Genomic DNA, 18759 nt, shown 5'->3' with positions numbered 1-18759 from the left:
TATTTGCCTGGCATCTCCCAAGAAATGATGTTCTCCAGAGCCAGAAACAGTTGGCAGTAGAAGTGGGAACAGTAAGGTTTACTATAAGTAATTAGTTCGCATAACTATAGAGACTAAGAAGCCCAGCATCTGTACTCAGCAAACATCGTGGTAGGATTCCATTCCAAACAAGGACAACAGAATTAAGGTGTAAGTTCCAGGCACAGTGTGGGGATGAAGGGCCAGTGCCCCAAGTCAAAGAATCAAATAGAGAGAAAGGATGGAAGATTTTTAGTCTGTTCAGGGCTTCGCTGGGTTACAGAAGACCCACAAACACATATTCAAATGGCCTTGTGCAGACACACTCAAGTATCTTGAATATCATAGTCAAGTTTTAATACACAAAATTATCCATCATAGGGGATGTGCTTGGGAAACCCCATGCAACCATACTTCGGCTTTAGTTCTGAACAAAGTAGAAAATTATCTATCTCCAGTGTGGTGGTTTGAATGAGAATGGATGGCCTCACAGGCTCATATGTTTGTGGCTCCCAGTCAGTGGAGATGTTTGCAAAGGATTAGGAGGCATAGCTTGCCTGAAGATGTGCTCTGAGAATATTTTGACATTTGAAGACTCCTGGCATTCCTAGTGTGCCTTTCTCGGCCGCCTGTTTTGGATCAAGATGTGATCTCTCAGGTGTTCCTACCACCATGCCTTTGCTCTACCATCATGGACTCTTTTTAATGATCTGAAACTGTAAACTTAATTAAAGGCTTTCTTTTCTAAGTTGCTTTGGTCATGGTGTTTTGTCTCAGCAATAGAAAAGTAACAAGACGGGGCTGGAGAGATGGCTCAGAGGTTAAGAGCACTGACTGCTCTTCCAGAGGTCCTGAGTTCAATTCCCAGCAACCACATGGTGGCTCACAACCATCTGCAACGAGATCGGGTGCCCTCTTCTGGCCTGCAGTCATACATGCTGTATACATAATAAATAATAAATCTTAAAAAAGAAAAGAAAAGTAACAAGACATCTAGTCTTCAGGTCTTCCAACACAAGTCTTGCTTTATTAATAAATTGGGTATACTTTTTCCTATCTCAAATGGTTACTAGTAAATGAGAAAATGCTTGCTTCACAGACACTGCTAAAGAAAGGAGTTAAGAGATAAGCAGGTGTAGCATGATACATGGCATAAGCTATGAGCAGGAGCTAGATCTTGCAGGCCATGTTATCAACTTTGAATTTTGTTCAAAATGCAGTGGATGGGAGGTCCTTACATTGTTACTGAGCATTACTATCACCAGGGTGCCCTGTCAAATTTAATGTGGCTAAAATTGAAATCAGTCATCTTCTGTTCTGTGATGTTGACTAGAAAATTAAATCCTTGTTCCTATTCTGTTTGCTCTGTTGCCTCCCCCCCCACCTTTATTTAGTACCACATTAATTATTTTACAGAACCCATTCTTTTCTAAACTGGGATAATACAGAAGATTAAGTGAACTAAATGTATATAAATTGCTCGGTTTATGTCTCGCATGCAAAAACCTCATTAAAGACTGAATTGTAAAAACCAGGCATCGTGGCACACACCTATAATATCAGCACTTTTGAGGTGATGCAGGAAGATCAGAAATTCAGGGTCATCTTTGTCTGAGTCGTGTTTAAAGCTAGCCTGAGATACAAGACCCTGGTGTGTATTGTTTTAATGGCTCATTACATTTAGGCTAGAATTAGATTAATGAGCAGAACAGTTTTTCTCATTGGAAACAAACTGGATTTTTCTTTTTTTTTGAGACAGGCTAGTCTGGAATCATGTAGCCCAGACTAGCCTTAAAGTCAGAGCAGTCATGTCTTTGCCTCCCATGTCTGCTAGGTCTAGGATTATGTTTTGTTTTTTTGTTTTGTTTTGTGTGGTGTTTTTTGTTTTTGTTTTTTGAGACAGGGTTTCTCTATGTATCGCTGGCTGTCCTTGAACTCATTCTGTAGACCAAGCTGGCTTTGAACTCACAGAGATCTGCTTGCTAAGTGCTGGGATTACAGGTGTGAGCCACCACCACCCAGCTAGGTCTAGGATTCTTAGGGAATTTTCTTGAGTTAGCTGCCTTCTAGACTTTTTACCTCCTGCCTAACAGACTAAAGCATTTGCTGTTATCTAAGTATTCCTTCTGGCTTGCCTCTTACTGCTTTCTTCTTGCTGTAAACCCTTACTCATTACATCCATTCTATTCTTGGAGGCCTACTTTATACCACAAAATCCTAGTCATGTATTCAGCAAGAGCTTATTTAGTGCCTACTGTGCACTAAGAACTGTTCTAGGTGATTAGAATGTAAGACAAAGGTCATGCTCTCACAACAGATTTGGCAGTGGTGCAGATAAACATATAGATTGTATGCCTAAGATAGGACATTACATACATGTTACATACATAATTGTATACCTTCTACTTAAGTAACACAAGGGCTGCGAGTGTCTTACCCAAAATCCTTATTCTGTAAACAACACTTTAATACTGTAGAATATTTTTATACTGGGAAATATTAAATCGCCAAAGAGTAGTGGGAACTATTTAAATAAATAAACTGGGGCATGTGGTGGATAGCTGTTCCAGCTTTGACCTGGAAGTACTACCCCCATTGAGGCTTCTGATAACTGACATGCCTACCTATGGCCTGCCCCTGAGGTGGGGCGGAGATGGGAGCCCTTAAGATTCGAGGTCTGGATGTGCAGGCTCTCTTGGTTCCTGGTAAGCCTGATGTTGGATGGTCGACCAAGCAGAGTTCTCCAGAGAACACCCTCAAAAAAGAATGTAGGCCCTTGTTCAGACAGTGACTATGCCAGTCCCTCAGCTTTAGTTACACAAATGTAAAACGGCACATTACATGTAGAACAGTGTTATCAGGAAATCCATTTTTGTGTTCACTAAAAGATGATTTAAAACAGAAAGAGGGTAAGAGTACCTACTGTATTATATAATAAGTAGTTTATTATCTCATTAAGGACATATTAGCTATGTCACTTAGGTTAAGGGAAATGTTTGGTCTATGCACTCTTGTATAAAAACAGACATTTCAAGGAACTTCTGAAAAAGGTAGTTTGGGATAACGGTCTTTGGAAAAAAAAAATCACAATTCAATAACTGAAAAAAGAAAAATGAGCATTAAGCAATTAAAGAACCAGAAAAGAAAACTTTCCTCTAAATGGATTTATTGACCACAACGAAGTTCTATATACAAAGTGACCTGAACCTTGGTGACAAATGCCTATACAGGATGCAGGAGTTGGAAGCAGGAAGACCATGAGTTTGAGATCAGCCTGGGCTCCACAGTTCTAGGCAATGATGGGCTGCAATACTGGACTGCAGTGACTGTCTCCAAAGAGCAAAATGACAAAAGCCTAAACAAAACACCTACAATCCTTTCCAACTAACATCTTGTAACTGGCTGTCACATAAATAACAAAGTCCACAGTGGACATTAGGTGAATGGCCTAACTTCTGGAACTTCCATAGTCTCACAAGTGAACTGACACAGGGAGGACTGAATCCCTACGGCAGGCTGCTGGAGAACTGACGAGATGTGTCAAGAGGCCATTTTGTGCACCGCCACTGTGATGCCATCGTGTTTCTGGATCATAATGTTCCTGAAAAGCAAAAAGGAAAATAATCAGCAAATTCCTAATAGATGGGACTTAAGATATTTGGTTTAAGATATAAAACAATAGCATATATATAATCTGAAAGCAAGTATGAACAGCTGCTGTTGAGAAATGCCAGCCACAAATCCGTACTTCCATAACCTCTGCCATGCTTTTCCCATCCATAAAGGGGACTATACTCTCAAGCTATGAGACAAATCTTCCTGTAAGGAAAAAAAAAAAAAAAAAAAAAAAGCATATATGGGCATGAAACAGTTGAGAATTATGGGTAAGTCTGTAACATAAAAGTGAAATTAATCCTTATCCTTACTACTCAACATGGTTCTGATTTTTTTCTGGAGGTTTTTGTTGGTATTGTTGGAGTTAGAATCCAGGTCCTTGAATCATTAGCCTAGCCTCCTGATTCTATTTTTAGATTAAAAACAATTCTTTTTTATTTATGTATGTTTGTGTGTGTGCGCGCGCGTGCGTGGCCCCCCCCCCCCCCCCCCCGCCATATGTGCATGGGTGCCTGAGAAGGCCAGAGGGAGGTATCGGATCCTCTGGAGTCAGAGTTACAAGTGGTTGTGAGCCACCAAATGTGGGTGGTGGAAACTGATGCAGGTCCTCTGGAAGAGCGGTATATGCTCTTAATCTGCCCTAATTTTTATTATTATGTTACTTACTTTTTGGTGTATGTATGTGTACCACTGCTTGCATATGGAGGTCAGAGGCCAACTTCAGAGGGTCTGTTCTCCTTTGACCATGTGGGTTGTAGGGAGTGAACTCGGGTTTTTTACTTATAAAAACTCAGGCTGTTTACAAGCACCTCTGCTTGCTGAGCCATCTTGCTGGCTCCTAGTTCTAATTTTAACCTGGTTATATATTATATATACACATATATTAATATTATATATATTAATATCCTCTTCATTCCCATCCCCCAAACTGATTAGAGTATACATCTTTTTCCCCATTCAATTATACACACACACACACACTTTTTTTTAAATTTTAAATGTCATTTCTTGAAGGGGGTAGGAGGTCTTAAATACAGGCTTACAGCACAAAGGGAGGACCCTGGAGGGCAGAAGTTCGCTACTGATGTTTTACAATCTTGCATCCAAGCTGTTAATGCCCATTATTCAGGATACACAGACAAGAACTTCCCTTAAGCATTCAGGAGGGTGGAACCTGGCAGGGAATTCGCACAGGGAGGATATCAAGGTCAAGGTCTGCAAGCAAGGCAACAGTTACCCAAAACGGGGGCCAGGGACCTGCAAGTCCCCCTTTTATTAAAAAATGAGCTTCTGACTTGGGTTGCGTGGGATGTCAGCAGGTCACCTTACCCGTCTTGGAGACACCTGCCCAGGCCACACAGGTGCTCTGTCTTAGGTTGGTGAGTGCCCCCCAGGAATTACCCATCTCTGAATACTCATTATCATACAGGCTCAATCGTGTGTGAGCTGCATAGTTAACTGCTGCCAAAGATCTCAAAGTGGTACTGGGCTTGCAATCTGTGTGTTCGACACAGAAAAGACCAACAGAGGTCCTATCCCACCCATAGCCAGTAGGCTAAAGGCAACTGAGCCATTCCCTTTAACGAGCCATACTGTACGTTGGAGTCCTTGTAAGATAGTGTCCCAAAAGCAACTGGAACTTGAGTTTATAAATTTATAATTTTCAAAGCCAATCGAGATGTATATAGCTACTGAATTAAATTTATCATGCCCAATAGAATGAAAGATTAACTAACTGTGGTAATTACTTTTGTTGCCAGGGTCTCCACTGTGCTAGCTGTAGTAAGCAATTATGAAATGGTAATCCCAGAAACAGTAGCAGCGGTGGCTGCCATTGCTATAACAGCAACAGAGGCAGCAGCAATGTCAAATTCTCTTCTGGATTGTGTGGACATACACTGGCATGGATACAACTCCAGTAACACGGACCGCCAAGGCCCATTTTTCTTGATCCCAGCATGACTTTAGCTGGCAGCTCTTCTGGAGAATCCAATCTCATGGCTCAGTTTCTAGGCTTACATTAATGCTTGCCAAAGATGGCCATATTGGGCTCTCAATCTCCATTGGCATCAGAAGGGTAGATTTTTTTCATGAAGACCCATTAGGTCCCTGTCATGTTGGGCTTCAGCAGCAGCCACAGGGCGCATTCAGTGCTCAGTAATCCAAATAGGAACTAAATTGTCCTGAGGAAAGACATAAACCAAACTCGGGGGCTACACCAACACTAGATTGGGTCTCCTCCACGTGCTAGTAGAAAGATCCTTCCATTGCTCCAGAGGGTGATTTGCAACAGGAACCCTCCAGTGCTTATCTGCATCTGATCCTCCAGCAGAATCCACTGATAAAAAAATTTAAAATATATAAAACAAGGGAAAGAATAGAATGTGAAGAGGAATGATGAGTCCCTAGTCCTCCCTTTTTTAACTTTAGTAAAATGTTTTACTAAACATTTGGGTGGGTTGCAGGGAGTGAACTCGGGTTTTTTACTTATAAAAACTCAGGCTGTTTACAAGCACCTCTGCTTGCTGAGCCATCTTGCTGGCTCCTAGTTCTAATTTTAACCTGGTTATATATTATATATACACATATAATATATTAATATTATATATATTAATATCCTCTTCATTCCCATCCTCCAAAATGATTAGAGTATGCATCTTTAAAAATGATTTATTTATTTGCATTGGTGCATCTGTGTAAGGGTGTTAGATCCCCTGGAACTGGAATTATAGCCAGTTGTGAGCTGCCATGTGTGTGCCGGGAATTGAATCCAGGTCCTCTGGAAGAGCAGCCAGTATTCCTAACCACTGAGCCATCTCTCCAGCCATAGTATGCATTTTTTAAGGTTAATTTTATCTGTGTCTTTGTGAGTGTGCACATACCTCTATACATGTATGGAGGTCAAAAGGTGTTGTTCTCTATCGCCATGTACCTAGTCCTTTGATGCAGGGTCTTGTCCCTAACCCTGGGACTCCTTTTCTTTGCTAGACTGGAAGTCAGTAAGCCTCAGCAATCTTCCTGTCTCTGCCCCTCCATCTCTCAACTTGGAGCTGAGGTTAAGGTATTTGTGGGGATGCCCAGCTTGCTACATGGTGCTGAGGTGCTAGAATTTAAACTCAGGACTGTGGATCAAGCACTCATCTTAAGCACTGACATCTCTCTAGCCCATATAGTTTTAGATTCTTAACTTTCTTCATTTAACATTTTTATAAAGACCTTTATCTTGGAATATCTTTAACATTTATATTATTTTAGAGAATTCTATTCAACTAATAATTTTTTGTGTTTTTATTGTTTCCCAATTTGTTTTTGGCAAATTGGCAGTTCTTGACAGTTCTTATTGCTCATTTTAATGAAGGCCTGTCATGGGGCCTGAATGCCCACTGGCCCTGCGGTACACTGATTAAGGAACTACGGATGGACACAGGAAAGCCCAGTCAAGTTTTTCTAAACAAAAAGAAAGGGATGTGCTGTGATATATACTCACCCATTATCTGATTCTAAACAGACCACAGGAATATCAGTGGGGTCAGAGGTTAGCTTAGCTGCTTGCTGGGCTAGAACAGATATCACTCCAGCATGCTCATCTGACAGGGTACCACGACCTAGAAAAGAGATGAAATTGTTATCTAAGTGTCTAAAAATGAATATAAACCTATAGTGTAGTATCTCCTACTGAATTATTCAGAAAAAAGAAACTTAGCTCATGGCCTTTTAGGTTAGATAACGGCCATGAAATGATTTTCTCCACCTGGTATTCAGCTGTTAACATCAGTGAGGAAGTCTGGCAATTGTTCTTAAATCAGTAAAGTTGTAAATGGCATGCAGTTTTCAGTTATTCCTATCACCATACTATCTCTAAACACCTCAAGCATATAAGGAAGCTGGAATTCAAATCAATCTGATGATCATAAATTTATTTTATAGGAATTATGCTGAAACCAAGAAATTTAAAGGTGAGAGTGTCTCAATGTGGGTAAGGGACTTGTTGAAACTAATTCCTTATGGGAAATCTGATTTTCTAAGCTCAACTTCAAAGAACAAGTCGTTACTCAGAAAGTTCTGCTGTAAGATCACCTTGCCAGCATATGTGAAGATGTGTAAGCAATTATTTCTGCCAGCATAAGCTAGCTGGGCTATATTGAAATGTCTCAAGGATTCTTTACTATTGCTTTGGCTTGTGTTATTAACTAAATCATGTCCTAGATACTAAGTGTAACCACCAAGCTTACAACAGATCCCTGAAATAAAGGCAACAGGAGGTTGCTTACATCTGAAACTAAGGTAGTAGACAATAAACCATCCTGGCAGAAAATCTGGATTCACTATTATTACATAAAAAAATCCACAGGTCAAAGTGCAGCCTGAAGGTCTACAGCAAATAGTAACTTCATACCTTGAAGGTTTTACTTACTCAGTTTTAGATTTTCACACATGAATTTAAAAATTGTGCATTAGTGACCTGGCAAATGTTTCAAACAATTTACCTTTGTTCCAAATGACTGGTTTTTGTAGATGACATAACCTTATTACCTCTGTCTGTTACTGTACCAGCAAAGTTCAGAGCTCTAAAAAGGCCTGCATTAGTTAAACTAATTCCTAGGTTTACTAGTTTCTGACATTAATTAACTTCAGTCTTTAGCTATTTGTGGTGATATTTTATTTGTGCTTTAATAGATAAAGCTTGCATGGAGATCAGAGGAAAAAGGCCATTATAAGTAAACAAAGAAGTCAGGCAGCAGTAGCATACGCCTTTAATCCTATCACTTGGCAGGCAGGATCTCTGTGTGTTCAAGGCCACACTGGAAACAGAGCCAGGTGTGGTGGCACACGCCTTAAATTCCAAAACTAGTTATCCATGGAGGTCTTGAGGACTGTACAGACAGACAGACAGGAAGTGACAGAGCTGGGCAGAAAGAGGAAATGTTGTAGCTGGGTGGAGAGAGCAAATCAGATGGCAGAACAGCAAGGCATATAGGTGTGGGTAAACAGGAAGTCACCGCATTTGGAAGCTGCAGAGCTGGTGAGGTGAGGTTAGCTGTGGCTTTCCCTATTTCCCTGATCTCTTCCAGGCTTTCACCCATATATCTGGCTCCATGTTTTTTTACTTAATAAGACCATTTAGAAATTCATCTACAGCTCTTCATTTATTTATTTATTTATTTATTTATTTTGCTTTTCAAGACAAGATTTTTCTGTGTAGCTCTGGCTGTCCTGGAACTCGCTTTGCAAGCCAGGCTGGCCTTGAACTCAGAGACCCACCTGCCTCTCAAGTGCTGAGATTAAAGGCATTCGCCACTCCCACCTGGTACTATTTACCTTTCTGGACTTTGTTTCTTATTTGTAATTGCTACAGTTTATTGAACATCACATCTTGGTTCTACACTGAGTGTTTTAAGCTTTGGAGGCAGCTAAGAAATCCTATCTCAACCATTCATTAGTTGTAAAACCTTGGGCAAAGTACTTAATTAAGCTCTATATTTTAATTTCTCTACTACAAAGGTCTTTTCTGAGGAATATTCACATTTGTACAATGTAAAATACTAAGAACTGTGTCTAGCCAGGTGTGGTGGTGCACACTTTTATTCCTAGGACTTCAGGGGACAGAGGCAGGGTATTTGTGAGTTATAGGCCAGCCTGGTCTATATAGTGAGTTCCAGGACAGCCAGGGCCAAGTAGAGTAAGAAAAAAGAATGGTGTCTGACACTTAAGAGCCCAACACATGTAATTCTTAATTTGTTGCGTCATCAAATAACCCAATGAAGAAAGTGAACCCCACCCCCCGGGGGGGGGGCTTTCTGTTCTGGGCTCATGTTGCTAGCAGAAAGAATAGGAGAATGGGGTTAAAGTCAGATGTGTCTAACTCTGTGAAGTCCCTACTTTACTGACTCTAAGTTAAGAGTGGCTGTATTAACAGCTAGCCTCATCCATTTTTCAGTTATTGAAGCAATTAAGGAAATAATATGGCCCGACAGACAGTCCCTGCATATGGAATGCATTCATTAATGATTACTCTTATCTAAAGCCCTTTTCTAGACCACTTGAAAATTACTCAAAACCACTTTAGTAGGGACAGTTGCAGAACTGGGAGGAACATTTCTGCCTTTAAAAAAAAAAACCGAAAGGCTTCAATTTTCTAGTCTTACTTGGAGATATTCTCTATGCTTAAAAGGTAACCGGAATAGAGCTAGAAAATAGTAGCAAAGTAAAACTCCCAGTGAACCTCAAAGGGAGGCTGGTATGAGACACTTACAGCCCAGATTAAGTCCTTGTGAATCTGTGCACAGGACTCCAACAATGGATGGATTCTTCATTCTAATTTTAGGAACACAAGAAAGACGAGCCAGAAGATGTGAAGAAATACTTAAATTATTGTAGTACAAATAAACTTTCTATGCATTAAGTATTAAGCGCTTCAAATCTGACTTTAAAAAACAAACAAACAAAAAACTATCGCCCCCTTCCAAAAGAAAAACTGAACTGTTAAGAAACAATTTTCTCACAACGGACTGTGCCTGGTACCTCTGGGCTTCAGAGTGCCACAAACTCTGCAGTTGTCTATAGGGTTTTGTCCTTGGTGTAGAAGCATGCTCTAGGATAGCAACTCATTTCAAACAACTGTTAAAAGTCTTAAGTAACAGGAATTGCTCCTGGAGGGGATTATGAACCTAAAGGGGGAGGTGCCTCCTTGTAAGCCACTTTACACTTCCCAATTTTAAATGTTACAGAGATAGCCGAAAAATTTAACGGATGTCTTCATAAGCGCTGAGTAATTGATGGGTTATACACGCGGGAAGATATGCGTGTGCATTTGCATTGCAGGGCTCAATTTAGCACATCTGGTACATCCTTTCCCAAACTTAATCTGTTTCCCAAACTTCTGAAGAGCTACTCGGACCCTACGGACGATTTCGAGGCGACAGGTGATTCGGGCCTCTCGCTGGGGCCCGCAAGACTCTTGCTCCATAAGGAAGCGTACAGAGCCTGCGAAACTTTATTTGGAGTCACCAGCGGCCCGGACGTCTGCAGAAGCCACCCGCTGGCCGCCCCCCGCTGGCCGCCCCGAGCGCCCCAAACGTTTCTCCGGACACTCGCAGTCCATGCCGCTGGTCCCGCTCCAGCTCCCCGGTCCGGAGCGCAGGACCAGCCGCACGCACTACTTACGTGTCCTCCAAATGCTGCTCCAAAGTCGCTTCCATCCCGCCCGCTATCGTCCCCAGTCCTAGACCCCGCAGCAAAACGCTTCCTGCTTCACGGAAAGACTCGGTCACGTGATGTGAGCGAGGCGGGCGCCCGGACGGCGTCTCCAGAGGGACCAAATTCAGCGCGGTGCTGCGTCCGCGCTCTTTACGGAAAGATATAGCTGCTGCAACGTGACCCGGGCTTCCAGATTATTCTCCACCCTCAGGGAGGTCTTCAGTCAGGCCTCAGGGCCTCTGTTCCTGCCCTAGCACTTGGTCTTAGTGATTTTTAACCTTTGGATTTCAGTTCAAAGGACTCCCAGCCAAAGTTCTGACTCCTAGCCAAAGTTGGACTTTTTAAAAGTAACCCCGCAGGTTTGACAGGGTCTCACCTGGGCAGTAAGGCAATCACCAAGAAGACAAAGGACCCTTGGGAAGGGGTGCACACGCGGCTCTAAAGGAAGAGATGGCACAGGTTGAAACCCCAAAGTGGGTGCTGGGGAAGTGTCAGAATCTTAACATGTTAAGACGTTGGTAGCTTTTTTGCTCACCTGGGCTGGACTGGAATTCTGGGTCCTCGAATTTACGGGCGTGTTCCACTACACTTAGTTTGCGTTAATACTTCTACTAACTAGGGCTTAGAAAGTCTTAGGAGAAAGTAGGTTTCAGTTTTAGGTGATAATGAAGACCAAGTATTATTACTTTAAAGTAACTTTAATTTTTTAAATTTATATTTCCTTTTCGTTGTTTTGGAGACAGCATCTCATATAGCCCCATTGCCCTCAAATTTGCAATGTATCTGAGGCTGGCCTTGAACTATTGATCCCTGTGCCTTCAGCTCTCAAATACTGGGATTATGCCAACGTGCCTGGTTTAAAAACTTTAGAATAAACTAACAACCCACAGCCCTACTGTCCAGAGATGCTGTTCCGTACGGATATTTTGGAGAATATCTTTTCCATATGACTGTCTTTGCAAATGTATTATTTCTAATATTTTTTAAAAGCAAAATCAGCATACATACTGTATATACAATTCTGAATTCTGTAGCCGGGCTTCTTCACAGAATTTATTATAAATACCTTTTCATGATAGTAAGTATTCATTTACTTTGTTTGTAATAGTTGTTATTATAGCTACACCTAAAGTGAATTTACTGTTCATTAGTGACCAGTTCAGTTTTTTTTTTTTTTTGAAGGTAAATTCTGGGGTCATCGTTGTGTCTCCCACCCCCATCCCGCCCCCACAGCGCCATTGCAGTGATGGTTGAGTATTCTTATATCCAGATATGGTGCCTTTGCATTTTTTCCTTACGGTTAGTTACTGGAAATAGAAATAATGGGTCAAAAGGTATGGTCATTTTAAAGAATATGTATGCATATTATTCTCCAGAAAAATAGTGCCGATTTCCACTCAGAAGCTTTGAATATGAGAGAGTATCCACGGCTCCCCACTCTCCGTTCATCTCTACCTCCTTCTGTGCAGTATGCCTGGCACTAAGTTTCCTCCAGAAATCTGACCTAGGGCATTTACTCAGTCCCTTTTCTAATCTGGTACCCACAATAGAAGCCCAATTGATTCTATTTAAAGAAGAAGAAAAAACAAAACAAAACCCTGCAGGTCAGGCTTACCTCTAACATGTGATTCTTCTGCCTCTGCCTTCCTGATGCTAGAATGCTGTTATGCAGATGTGAGTCACCATGTTTGGATATGCTTCCAGAATTATGTGTTTGTATGCATGCTCCTGTGTGTCCTGATGCATGTGTATGTTTGGGATCAATGTGTTTACAGCTATGTAGTGTGCCTGTGCAGGCAGAGGTCAGAGGTCAGCCCTCAAGTCTTGTTCCTCAGGTGCCATTAACCTTGTGTTTTGAGACAGTGTCTATCACTAGTCTGGGACTTTGATTAGGCTAGCCTAGCTGGCCAGCTAGCCCCAGGGGTCTTCTGGTGTCTACCTGCCTCATTACAAGTGTGTGCCACAATGCCCAGGCAGTTATCCATGAGCTCTGGAAACTAAATCCAGGTCTTCGTGTTTGCAAGGTAAGAATGCTAATGGAGCCATCTCCCCAGCTCCTGCTTCTAGAATTTTAACTTTCTTAGGATTCCAATTTGTATGTTGTAATTTGGACTTTGGGGGTGCATACTTTGGAGAAATTACCTGAGTTATGGGGTAATACAGTGTGGGGTATCCAAATTTTAGAAGAGCAGTTTAAAGATACCCTTAAAAGATAGTGTTAGAGTTGCACCCCTTAGGGTATGCCAGTAAGCCCAGCACTTGCGAGGCTGAGGCAGGAAGGGTCTAAGTTCCAGGCTCACCTGAGATTCACGTTAAGACTTTGTGTTTAAAAAAACATAAGTATTGTCCGGTGGTGGCGATGCACGACTTTAATCCCAGCACTCGGGGAGGCAGAGGCTGTCAGATCTCTTTGAGTTTGAGGCCAGCCTGGGCTACAGAGTGAGATCTAGTACAGCCAGGGCTGTTATACAGAGAAACCCTGTCTCAAAAAGCCAACCAACCAAACAAAAACAACAAAACCAAAAGGGTAAGTGATATGATTCCAAGCAAAGTTTGCCCTGGTCTTGAGAGAACCTGCTGCTTGCCAACTCTGTGCCTGTGGAAACAGTATCAGTTCTGCCTCCCTGCGGGCCCAAGGGGTTAAAAATGTTACTGGGTCGAGACTCCTCAGCTTGGCCTTTCTGTTTTGTTTTGTGGTGCTGAGGAGCCTACCCAAGACCTTGTTGATGTTAGGGTAAATTACTCTACCACTGAGTTCTACCCTGGGCCCAGTTCTGGCTTTCTAAACCTCCACATCACTGTCCAAACACATATAATGTGAGTCACATTTGTAGTTTTAAATAGCCTGGGATCCACATAAAGAAAACAGAAGAAATTAATTTTGACACCGTTTCGTGTATCTAAAAAGTCATTTCAACGTCTAATTGATTTTTTTTAAAAAAGATGTAGTTTTTTTCCTGTCTTAAATCTTTAAGATATGAAGTGTATTTTGCACTTTGCCACATTGCAGTTCAGACTGACCACATTTCAAGTAGTCAGTAGCCTTGAGTGAACACTGGCTCCGGTATTGGTGAATGTATCTCCAGGGTATCTCAGATGATCTCAAAGACAGATAAATGATTAACGGATTTTCAGAAAGGCTACAGATTAAGCCACTTCTTAAGGTTTTAGGTAGGCCTTTCAAGGGGAAAGAAGAAAACAGGAAGAGGAGGGTCTTTGGTATGTGGGCGGTGACAAGGGACAGGCTCTAGTCTCCCCTGTTTTGCTTCCCTTTTGCCCTGCACAGGTGGGTGGAGGAAAAGAAAAGCTGTGGGGTAAGGAGAGAGGCTGGGAACTGGGGTGGTGCTTACAGAGGGTGTCTGTGGATTGCTGTCTACTTTCCGTAGCATTCGGGGTACTTGACTTTTCTCAGTTTTGAATGCTGGAAGCCATTTCTAGAATGATGGGAAAAATCCCAAACACCCATATCAGAGCCCTGGCCTCACTGGGTTGGAGTTTTTCGTGTGTTTACTTTGCAGAAGTGGAAAGAATGCCTTCTCTATCATTGCACACAAGGCTCACAGAGAAACAGAAGCTGGCTAATTGCTTCCTGGGGAGACGCCCCTCCCCAAACCCCTCCAGGGTTTCTCTGTGTAGCAGCCCTGGCTGTGCTGGAATTCATTTTGTAAACCAGGCTGGTCTCGAACTCACAGAGATCCGTCTGCCTCTGCCTCCAGAGTGCTGGGATTAAAGGCGTGTGCCCCAGCCACCCGGCATGACTTTTTATTTTTAATGTCTATGTTGGCACACAGCAACAGGTTTCCTGTGGCATCGTTACAACACTCTCTCCCCACCTCCCTGCTCTGACTTTTTGTACCATTCCACCCTCAAGATGTCAGAGTCTGCTCTTATGTCGTATATATGTCTATCACCCTCCCTTCAAACGTTGTTCCTTCAAACGTAGTCCCTCCATCCCCATGATCTCCTTGGTAGAGGAGATTCTAGATGGCATCCTTTGGGGAAGAGAAATATATATATAATATATATAATGTTATATGTATATATAACATTAAGTCCTTAACTTCAGTTTCTTTGATGTCTTCCCTCCCCCCAAAACAAGCTCTGAGAAATGAAAGTTCCTGGTGGGTACAGCAGAGAATGCCACTGAAGCCCACATATCCCAACTGAGAATGGGAAGGAGGTACTGGGGTGAAACCCCAGGTGTGACATACTATCTTGCTGCTGTTTCCTCTGCCTTGACCCCTGCGGAGTCCTCCTGAGAGCCTGAGTGAGGCACAGTGTTGGTGGGCCATGGTGGCGCTCCGCTGTGAGGCACTCGGGGTTTCAGTGAATTTGAGGCCTACCGAGACTGCCTAGTAAGTCTGAAGACAGCCTGAATTACATAGAAAGATCTTTAGTGGTGGGTCTGGCTGTCCTCTGGGAGCAGAGAGATGTGCTCTTCCAGGGCCACCCACATTGGCCTTTGGACCACTGAAGCGCTTAGTCACGGGCCTTCGGTGCAGTCAGCCGTAATGAGCCACTAGGGGGCACCAAGACCACAGAAAAACTGCACAATAGAGAGAGAGAGAGAGAGAGAGAGAGAGAGAGAGAGAGAGAGAGAAGGGAGGTGAGGGGTGGGAAGAGGATGTATAAGCCTCCTGAGGTGGTAGAGAGTGGTAAGGAGAGTATCAAGTATCACAGGTGGTGGGTGGCCTTGGAGTCAATGGTGTACATTGAATCCTAGCCAGGGCCTTGCTGCCCATGGGATCTCTGAGCCCCTGAGGGCCTTTGGCCTGGGAGGCACTGTCTTCTGCTTCAACAAGGTGCAGGGAGGATTACATGGGCTACTTTATCTAAGAGGGGCTGGTGCATTATGAGATTCGATGTGATTCAGGTTGATTATGATCCAGATGATACCACACATGAGAAAATAACAGTGCCAAGTGGTAGCTGTAGACATCAGTCTGTACCCACGGGAGAAGCCGAATCTACATAGCTTCATTATAAAGCTCTGCCAAGCGACATCGTCCTATCCATTTTATTATTAGATTTTTCTATCGAAAGCTGCACATTTTATGTAAAATTATAAAATACAGTGAGAAAAAAAAGTCAGCTGATGCTTTAGCCCTAACTCCAATGACTTTAATAAAGAGTGACGTAGAACAGATCAGGAAGTGGGAAAGGGGAGGGGGGAGGCATGTCACAAGGATCACCAAAGTCTTGCTAGATCAATCGGCTCACTCTGAACTGCAGCAGAGGGCCCTGATGGGAGCTGGGGGCTAGGGGACAGGGTGTCCTGCTGGCTGACAGTGGCCACCACTGAGACCTGAGACTCAATATAAAACTTGTCTCCTGAACATGGTATTAATGCCATTAGTGGTTTGTGTGTAGAAGCCGGCAACTATGTGCTGAGTGGCTCATCCTTAATCCCCACATTCTCCCTCTCTCTCTCTCTCTCTCTCTCTCTCTCTCTCTCTCTCTCTCTCTCTCTTTAAATGGTAGCTAATATTGCTATCTCCTTCCTCCAGTTAAAAACACAAAGCTCAGAAGACAGTGCAGTGTGTGAGCTGGGTGTGGTCTCACACAGTTATACTCCCAGAAGTCTGGAGGCACAGGCCACACGTTTGAAGCTAGTCAGTTCTAGATAGAGTTCTAAGCCAGCCAGAGCTACACAAAGAAACTTGTCAAAACCATAACGAAACTGGCCAGTTCAGTGTCGTCCTGCTTGAAGATGATGGTGCCAAAGTGTTACCCTCCCTCCTACACGGTGCCTAGAACCCATCCTAGAACTCAGGGGCAGAGGGAGTGGAAACCCAGTCCACATCTCTTACTTAAGACAAGAAATATGAGAGTCAGAGAGGAGAGGTGTCTAATGTACAACTGAAGCCTCATTTTGACTAGGAGCTCCAGTATTCCACTCCTAGCATGCTGCCCGATGCTATGGAGCCATAGTTAAACCTGTTTCAGCGAAATGCACTGTTGAACATTTATGTCCCCCAAATTCACATGTGAGGATTCTAACCCCCAAGCACCTTAGAATGTGGTCTTGTTTGGAGACAGGGCCTTTAGAGAGGGCAATCAAGTTCAAAGGAAGCCATTAGGGTGGATCTTAACCTTATGTAATTGACATCCTTATATAAAGAGACATGTACAGGGGAAAGACAGGCTCTGGCTCTAAGATGTCTATAAGCCAAGGAGAGAAGCTCTGAGCATAGCTCTTTCTCACAGTCCTCAGAAGAAAACCACTCTGTTTTCAAAACCTTGATTTGAGGCTTCTGTCTTCCAGATTTGTGGGTAAACCACCCAGTTAGTGGTTCATTATAATGGCATCCCTGGGGAATGAGTACATTCATATATCCAGGAAGTTGCTTAGTGACTTTTTGTTAACAGAGGGACTAGCTGGAAGATCGCCGTCCCAGAGACCAAAGGAGAGAGCAGATGAACTTCCCAGCTTGCTCACTGGAATAGTCTTTGGCTAAGATAGTTTTCTTCCATTGGACATTGGCCAACAGTGGTGACATGACCTATTTAACTCCGGCTTTGAATCTTCTTTTAAATTTTTATAGACATATGTACATATGTGTGTTTAGAGGTGGTGTGTGTGTGTGTGTGTGTGTGTGTGTGTGTGTGTGTGTGGTGTCATCCTCAGGAACCTTGTCTACATCCTTTGAGGCAGCATCCTTTGTTGGCTTGGAGCTCACCAACTAGGCTAGACTGGCTGGGTTCTCCCGTCTCTGTCTCTCATTACAAGCATGTACCACCTTGCCCAGCAGTTTACATGGGGTGGGCGTTGAACTCAGGTCCTCATGCTTTCAAGGCTTTACCAGTGAGCCATTTCCCTATCTCTTTGAACCTGTTTTTTATCTGGGCCTCAGCTAAAGAAGGTACTCGATAAATGTGTATTGGGGAAAATAGGCTGATTTCCCAAGCTTCTCCAAGCCATGGAGTGGGCAGGGAGTAGGGTATGGGGCTGTCAGTGAATGAAGGATAAAGTTGGACACTGTATCCTAAAGCTGAGCTGAGTCTCGACTCTAGAAGACACAGTGAAATACACTTTAGATGAGTCAAGGTGGGCTAAGAACATTTCAGGACAGGAAGCTATCTTCCCATTGCTTTATTAATTTTGCTACTGAGGATAAATGAGATACAGACTTCTATATCCAAGCCCTCATCAGATGCCCAGTTAATGCAACCATGAAAAATGGGAATGAAGCCCTTATGAATAAAAAGATGATCAACACCAGCATAAAAAAATTGCAGACCAGAGAAAAGACAGTTTAGAGGAGCTGATAAAATACCCTGGCCTTAATTAGACTGTCTGCATCACACATCAAATCAGACTTAATGTTAAGATTTATTGGCCTGGAATTGGGTAAGTGAAATGAGTTCTTGAAAATAAATGGAAAAGAAATTACCTGCATTAAATGTATTTTCAGGGCAGCCCTGTGCACTGTGCAAAATCAGGCTTATGTTTGCTTTGGCTATGTGTCACTGTGCCCAGGGACATGCCTCTTGTGGGTCCAAGGTGGGTTTCAGAGATTCTATTTGTGGGGTCACAATGGGTTCCCATTGTCATCTAGCCCTGATGTTGCCCTAGCAGAATCCTTGATGGACAGAGAGATATCCCCATGTCTTTATCTCGCCACCTACACTTTCGGTAAGGAATAGGTAATAGGAATTCTTACCTAGAGAGGGAGATACTGTAGAACACTGGTTCTCAACCTGTGGGTCGCAACCCCTCTGACAAACCTCTATCTCCAAAAGTATTTACAATATGATTCATTACAGTCATGAAGTAGCAATAGAAATAATTTTATGGTTGGGGTTCACTACAACATGGGGAAAAGGGTTTCTTCTTTAGAGGGGTTGAGAACCACTACTGTACAGACAGATGACCTGTTCAGTTCCGCCCACTCCACCATGGAGCAAAGTTTGTTTTCTTCCTGGCTG

The 18759-nt window shown here is 42.9% G+C and overlaps 1 protein-coding gene across 1 annotated transcript in view; it reads right to left on the bottom strand.

Moving 5' to 3' along the window:
* Window positions 1–3167: 3167 nt before the first annotated feature.
* The window catches only part of Lamtor5 (late endosomal/lysosomal adaptor, MAPK and MTOR activator 5), a 20492-nt gene continuing 4900 nt past the window's right edge, over window positions 3168–18759 (bottom strand). Inside the window, exons 2-6 of the mRNA XM_037207308.1 lie at window positions 11207–11268; window positions 10798–11025; window positions 9887–9948; window positions 7121–7238; window positions 3168–3619 (exon numbers count right to left, since the gene is read on the bottom strand). Coding sequence (XP_037063203.1) covers window positions 3559–3619; window positions 7121–7238; window positions 9887–9948; window positions 10798–11025; window positions 11207–11268 — 531 coding nt within the window. The 3' untranslated portion in view covers window positions 3168–3558. The remainder of the gene's footprint in view (window positions 3620–7120; window positions 7239–9886; window positions 9949–10797; window positions 11026–11206; window positions 11269–18759) is intronic.

The sequence above is a fragment of the Peromyscus leucopus genome, chromosome 6 (genome assembly GCF_004664715.2).
Source record: "Peromyscus leucopus breed LL Stock chromosome 6, UCI_PerLeu_2.1, whole genome shotgun sequence".
Taxonomy (NCBI): domain Eukaryota; kingdom Metazoa; phylum Chordata; class Mammalia; order Rodentia; family Cricetidae; genus Peromyscus; species Peromyscus leucopus.
The sequence above is the reverse complement of the archived record's forward strand: the minus strand, read 5'-3'. Positions and strand labels throughout refer to the sequence as shown.